The 7,115-nt window shown below is 47.0% G+C and overlaps 1 protein-coding gene across 1 annotated transcript in view; it reads left to right on the plus strand.

Annotated features, from left to right (window-relative positions):
* The window catches only part of LOC122555409 (ATP-binding cassette sub-family G member 1), an 80,427-nt gene that overhangs the window by 28,211 nt on the left and 45,101 nt on the right, over window positions 1-7,115 (plus strand). The window contains exon 3 of the mRNA XM_043701392.1: window positions 3,061-3,178. Within this exon, the coding sequence (XP_043557327.1) occupies window positions 3,061-3,178 (118 nt within the window). The remainder of the gene's footprint in view (window positions 1-3,060; window positions 3,179-7,115) is intronic.

Genomic DNA, 7,115 nt, shown 5'->3' on the forward strand with positions numbered 1-7,115 from the left:
CCCCCTCTCCCGCCTATCACCCTCACCCTCACCTCCTTCCGCCCATCGTATTCCCAGCGCCCCTCCCACAAATTCCCTCCCCCCTACCTTTTATCTCAGCCCGCTTGGCACACCAGCCTCATTCCCGAAGAAGAGCTTATGCCCGAAATGTCGATTATCATGCTTCTCAGATGCTGCCTGGCCTGCTGTGTTTTTCCAGCACCACATTTTTCAACTCTGGTACTCCAGCATCTGCAGTCCTCACTTTCTCCAGGGTTGGTGGAGTCAGGATGTGAGTTAGTCACTGCAGTATTCCTAGCCTCTGACCTGCTATAAGCATTAAAAGTACTAAATACAAAACCAATGGGTCTTAGAATAGCAATGGTATGTGTGGAATCTCTCAGGAAAAAAAACACCCATTCATAAGGCTTGTTTCTCAAACTATAGAAAATTGTCAATCAGACACACCATGACATTATCAATAATGGAGCTTCAAACACTTCCACACCTCTTATTCTTGTGCAAGTCAAACATTGTGGTATTGGCAAAAAAGACCATGAAACGAACAGCTCTCTCATCCATCCAGATCTACTGGAAGACTTCCTATCCTTGCCCTCATTATAGCTGCCTGGCTCAGAGCCGAGACCCAGTCAAAGATTATCTCTGTGAGGTTGTTCTGTTTTGACAGCTGGCGAGAATCATTAACTTTGTTTGATTATGTCTTTCTGTGGTTATACAAAGGCGTTGTCAGACGTGCTGAAATTGTTCCATTGGATATTCATTTCAGATTTCCATTATCCATGGTATCAGAGTGATGTTATGGTTTTGTTACATATAGCATACTCTTGTGCTCTATTGGTGTTGGAGAAAGGGTAACTCTCCCTTCTGATGGCTTGTGGACTCTCCAAGGGTTTTATCCTTGGAGGGGTAGTCTCCCCTCTTAACTATGAATGACTTTATCTGTTTATATGCTTCTGCTAGAAGATTCTATTACATCAAGCAGTGAGCCTTGTAAGACTCCATTCCGAGTGTATCAGGCATCAGGAGTGCAGGTGTTGGTCTATAGAGCAAATATTCTGTTGGTACCTGCCGCTTTCCTGCATGTGTAGTTGACCCCTTCTCAAAATTGACTCGGAAATGCTAGAGAGTGAGAACTTTCAGCTCCACTTAGGAGCGAGCCTGAAACTGGAGCTGTGCCCATGCACAAATGGTGCCTCAGTCCCAATCCTACCACCCCGCACTTCTCCATAGGCGGTTTCCCGGAGGCTGGGATCACAATTAGCAGAACTACCCAGCTGAAAAGGGTGGGCTGCCCTTAAGGACATGGGCAGCATGGTGGCTCAGTGGTTAACACTGCTGCCTCATCGCATCTGGGACTCAGGTTCAATTCTAACCTTGGGTGACTGCGTGGAGTTTGTACATTCTTCCCGTGTCTGTGGGGGTTTCTGCTGGGTGCTCCGGTTTCCTCCCACAGTCCAAAGCCATGAAGGTTAGATAGATTGGCTGTGGTGTAGTGTCCATGGATGTGCAGGTTAGGTGGATAAGCCATGGTAAATGCAGGCTATGGAGATAGGTTGGGGGGGGGTAGGATCTGGGTGGGATGCTCTTTGAAGGGTCAGTGCAGATTTGATAGGCTGATTGGCCTCTTTCAGTACTATAGGGATTCTATGATATCTAAAGGCCTATTGCACACCAGTGAGGCTTCAGTGCTTGGGACAACTGCCTGGAGGCAGTCTCTGGGTCTTTCAGTCTGAGTCCAGAATGACTCTTTTTCAGAACCTGACTCAGTCTGAGGGGTTTCCATTGGAGCTGAAACAGAAATCACTGGGAAAATTCAGCAGGTCTGGCAGCATCTGAGGAGAGAGAAACTGAGTTAACATTCTGGGTCCTGTGACCCTTCCTCAGAACTGAAGTTCTACAGGTCCTGAAGGAGCCTTCACTGGACAATCATTCCACCTGTATTTGTTATCACCCAGCGACCTCTTTCTGACCTCTGATCTTCATCGATCCTGACCATTTAGTTGCTTACTATTTCAGCTCACTGTCTCGCTGTCAAGCTGACATCCTTTCTGCAGCGCTCCAGTGAAACCCAATATCAACTGGAGCAACAGCACCTAATTTTCCATCTAGACAATTAAAACCTTCAGGACTCAGCATTGAGTTCACAACTTCACAGCAGCAAACAGTCTTCTGTCTTGATTAACCACCAGCTCAAAGTGTTACGTTGACATGGTTTTGCTCTCAACAGAGCTGACCAATTTTCAACTATTCACACCTACCATTAACACCTATTCTGCATTATTATACCTCCTCCACCATTGCTAGCACTCCCTTTTGCATGGTGGCTCAATGGTTAGCACTGCTGCCTCACAGCACCAGGGACCCAGGTTCAATTCCTGCCTCGGGCAACTGTCTGTGTGGAGTTTGCACATTCTCCCAGTGTCTTCGTGGGTTTCCTCCGGGTGCTCCGGTTTCCTCCCACAGTCCAAAGATGTGCAGGTCAGGTGAATTGGCCATACTAAATTGCCCGTAGTGTTAGGTGCATTAGTCAGGGGTGAATGTAGGGGAATGGGTCTGGGTGGGTTACCCTTCAGAGGGTCGGTTGGGCTGAATGGCCTGTTTCCACACTGCAGTGAATATAATCTAATCACCATCTCGCTCCTTTTCCTCTTTTCTCCACAGCATTTTCCAGCCCACTTTAGTCCTGAGAAAAGGGTCATATTGGACTCAAAATGTTCATTCTGTTTCTCTCTCCAAAGGTGCTGCCAGACCTGCTTAGCTTCTCCAGCACTTCCTGTTTTATTTTAGAAAATCTCCAGTATCTGCAGTTCTGTGTTTTTATTTAAGATAACCCCTTGCTGCATGGGTCCTTCCTACACAATGTTGGCTTGTGACCAACATTCTCTCAACCTTTCAACCTGACGTCAGGGTCTCAATAACAAAGGGCAAACTCCTGTGGCTAACTGAGAAAAGTGTTCCATTTGCCAGCCCGAACATTGGATAATAAATGACTGAGTTATGTTTTCAGCAAAGTATTCATATTAACATTCATGTTCCATATGTTTTTGTTTGCCTCAATAGGTTACAAGACTCTACTGAAGGGTATCTCGGGCAAATTTAGCAGTGGAGAGCTCATCGCTATCTTAGGTCCCTCAGGAGCCGGGAAATCAACGCTCATGAATATTCTGGCAGGTTACAGGTAAGAGGAAATTAGTCCAGCTGCTGAAAAGGCCAGCAACCATCTCAACATTACAAGGAACAGATTTCCCATGAAACCCATACCTTGATGACCAGTCAGTTTCCTTTTTGGGAAGTACATACATTACAGGACAGGCACGTGGTACTCTCGAATAATATGCTCACCCTCGCTGTGGACACACACTTCAGGGCGAGCCACTTGGCTGAGGGTGGTCAGTCCCGGAGTGGACTGCACAGAGGAAGGACAGGAGGCCGTTTAAAAGGGGGGAAGAAATGGTGCGAGTGATGTCCCCCAGTTGTTGTACAGACCCTGGCGTACATTACATTACAGCCACCAAGTGTGTAAAGCAAAAGAGTCTGAAATGAAAGTATGCAGTAATTTGGCTTGCAGTGGAAAACTTTATTTTAATTTCTCTTCCAATGGCATCTCTATATTTATAAAAGGATATATGAGTCGAGTATAGAGCTGTGACTTGTAAACTCTGTACTGTCTGTTCTGATATAATGTGATAGTTCCTTTTCCGTGCTATTCCACGTTACAACAAAATCATATAATATCCATATCATTTAAACAAATGGGACTGGAATCGCATTATAGCCAATACAGGCAAGGAATGTCCGTGTTTTACAAATAATGGTCTAGATCCTCCAATCTCATGATAGCCAGTACACGTTGAAGTAATGTGCATTATAGCAGAACCGACGGTTTGACATTCGATATATATGTGTTACTGGTTAGTGAATGTGCTATGGTACATTGTGCGTTGAACTATACCACTGGTCCTTCACTTCTGGGATAGGTCTCCTAGTCTCCGCTAGCTGGAAAGGTTTTAACCTGAAATGAGATTGGCGATACTCAGCCTGTTCCCAATGGGCTTAGCTCCAAACTTTGAGTTTTCTTCAAGAAAAGGGACAGGCTGTCAAAGCTGTCCATCAGGACACACTCAAGAATGACAAATTTTGAAGGGAGCAACAAATTTCTACTACATGAACAAAGCGGCCTGATCAGATTCTGTTTAGTTGAAGCATTGCCATGGAGAATGCACCAAGAAACCATTGCCCCCAATTTTTCTCTTTAATTTAAAACAGACACAATGCTTGAACTTCTTTCTGTTCCTCTGCAGAGAACAGATTTCTTGCATCCTTCAATATAAACATATTGAGCAAGTGTGACTGAGCTAGGTTGAGAGCCTGACTGATAAAGAACCCAGAATAAGTATCCAAAACAGAAATTGCTGGAAAGTCGCAGCAGGTCAGGCAGGATATGTGGAGAGCTGAACCAGAGTTGAACTCAATATTGAGTCTAGAAAGCTGTAGGGTTCCCAGGCAGAATTGAGGTGCTGTTCTTCCAACTTGTGCTGAGCTTCACTGGAGCACTGCAGCAAGCCTGAAACAGAGATGTTGGCCAGGGAACAGGATGGGGTGTTGAAGTAGCAGGCAACTGGAGGCTTAGGGCCTTTCTTGCGGACAGAACATAGGTGTTCTGCAAAGTGATCAGCCAGTCAACATTTTGTTTCCCCAACGTAGAGAAGACCATATTACGAGCAGTGAACGCAGTAGACTAGATTGAGTGAACTGTAGTAAAGCATTGTTTCACCTGGAAGGTATATTTAGGCCATTGGATACTGAGGAGGGAGGGGATAAATGGACGGGTATTACACCTTGAGTGGTTGCAGGGGGAGGGCGGTCGGGGAGCTGGGTTGGTGGAGTGGAGGGAGTGAAGGAGGAGTGGACGAGGGTTTCCCAGAGGGAGTGGTCCCTGTGGAAGGCTGACAAGGGAAGGGAGGGGGATATGTGTCTGGTGGTGGCAGCAATAACGGGGCTAATGATTTTCTGGTGGTGGATGCAGGTGGAATGGTAGGTAAGGACAAGGGAAACCCTGTTGCTGCTGTGGGAGGGAAGAGAGGGGGTGAGGACTGAACTGTGGGAGATGGATCAGACCCGGTTGAGGACCCAGTCAACAATGGTGCTTGGGAATCCTTGGTTGAGGAAGAAGATGGACATTTTGGAGGTTCCCTTTTTGACATTTGCATCATGCGAACATATGTGACAGAGACGGAGGAACTGGGAGAATAGCATAAAGTCTTGACAGGAAGTAGACTGTGAGGATGCATGGTCGAGGTAACTGGGAATCAGTGGTTTTGCAATGGATATTGGTGGTCAACCTAGGCCCAGAAATGGAAACAGAGAAAAACAAAGGAGTCGTTGGAGATGGACCAGGTGAAGGTGAGAACAGGGTGGAAATTTGAAGCGAAATTGATAAACGTTTCCAATTCTGGAGGAGAGAGGGAATCGGCACCAATGATATCTTTGATATACTAGAGACAGAGCTGCGGGTGGAGGCCAGAATAGGACTGGAACAAAAAGACAAGCATCACTGAGGCCCATGGTCACCCTCTGACCTGAAGAACATGAGAGGAGTTAAAGGGCAAGTTGTTCAGAGTGAGGATGGGCCCGGCTAGGCGAAGGAGGAGGCTGGTGGGGGGTGGGGACAGTTCAGGCCTTTGTTCCAGGAAGAAGCAGAGAGCCCTGAGACCATCCTGGTGGCGGGTGGACCTGTAAAGGGATTGGACGTTCATGGTAAAGAGGAGATGGCTGGAGCCTGTGAACTGGAAAGTCTGAAACTGATAGAAAGCGTCAGAGAAATCATGGATGTAAATGGGAAGGGACTGGAGAAGGAGAGAGAGAAAAAAAAATCAAGTTGAGGGAGGAAAATCTGAGTGCTGTGGGGCAGGAGCAGGTAGAAACAAAGGATCTGCCCAGGCGGTCCTGTTTGTGGATTTTAGGAGGAGCTGTGTGGGTTCTGGGATCTATGGGGTAGGGCAGATCACCCAGATGAAATGAGGTTATGACCATTATGGATAAAGTAGCCTGATGTTCCATGGTAGGCTCATGGTCCAGGGGAGATAGGAGGAGGTATCTGAGAGCTGGCGCTCAGCCTTCACAAGGTCAGAGTGAGTCCACCACACAACAACAACGACCCTTATCAGCAGGCTGAATTACAAAGTCAGGGTTGGATCTGAGTGCAGCCAGTTCGGTTGGAACCAGTTAAGGGGGGGCGGAGGGGAACGTAGAGAGATTGAAACGACAAATGCCACATCGACAGCTCTCGATGAACAGGTTGGGTGCACGTGAGGCCCGAAAGGGGTGTCCAGATGGAGTGTTGGAGGTGAACAAAGGTGCATGTAGGACAGGGAAAGGACTCTTGTCCAAAGAAATAGGCACAGAGGCAAAAGTGAGGGAAGAAGAGTTCAAAGTCATAATTGGTATCGATAAGGTGAGAGGAGAAAAATTGAGAAAGGACATGAGGGGCAACTCTTTTGCATAAAGTGGTTCAAGTGTGGAATGAACTGCCAGAGAAAGTGATGGATGCAGGTACAGTTACAATGATTAAAAGACGTTTGGATAAGTTCACGAATAGGAAAGGTTTGGAGGGATGTAGGCCAAGTGCAGGCAGGTGGGAGTAGTTTAGTTTGGGGATATGGTCAGCATGGACTGGTTGGACTGAAGGGTCTGTTTCCATGCTGCGTAAGTGGATGACCAAGAGAGGGCACAATGCTGACCAAAGTAGGAAGTGGAGAAATGTTGGCAGCACAATTAAGACCCTAAGACATAGGAGTGGAAGTAAGGCCATTCGGCCCATCGAGTCCATTCTGCCATTCAATCATGGCTGATGGGCATTTCAAGGAGAAAGTGAGGACTGCAGATGCTGGAGATCAGAGCTGAAAATGTGTTGCTGGAAAAGCGCAGCAGGTCAGGCAGCATCCAAGGAGCAGGATAATCGACGTTTTCCGAAACGTCGATTCTCCTGTTCCCTGGATGCTGCCTGACCTGCTGCCCTTTTCCAGCAACACATTTTCAGCTCTGATGGGCATTTCAACTCCACTTACCCGCATTCTCCCCGTAGCCCTTAATTCCTTGTGACATCAAGAATTTAT

The sequence above is a fragment of the Chiloscyllium plagiosum genome, chromosome 12, assembly GCF_004010195.1.
Source record: "Chiloscyllium plagiosum isolate BGI_BamShark_2017 chromosome 12, ASM401019v2, whole genome shotgun sequence".
Taxonomy (NCBI): Eukaryota; Metazoa; Chordata; class Chondrichthyes; order Orectolobiformes; family Hemiscylliidae; genus Chiloscyllium; species Chiloscyllium plagiosum.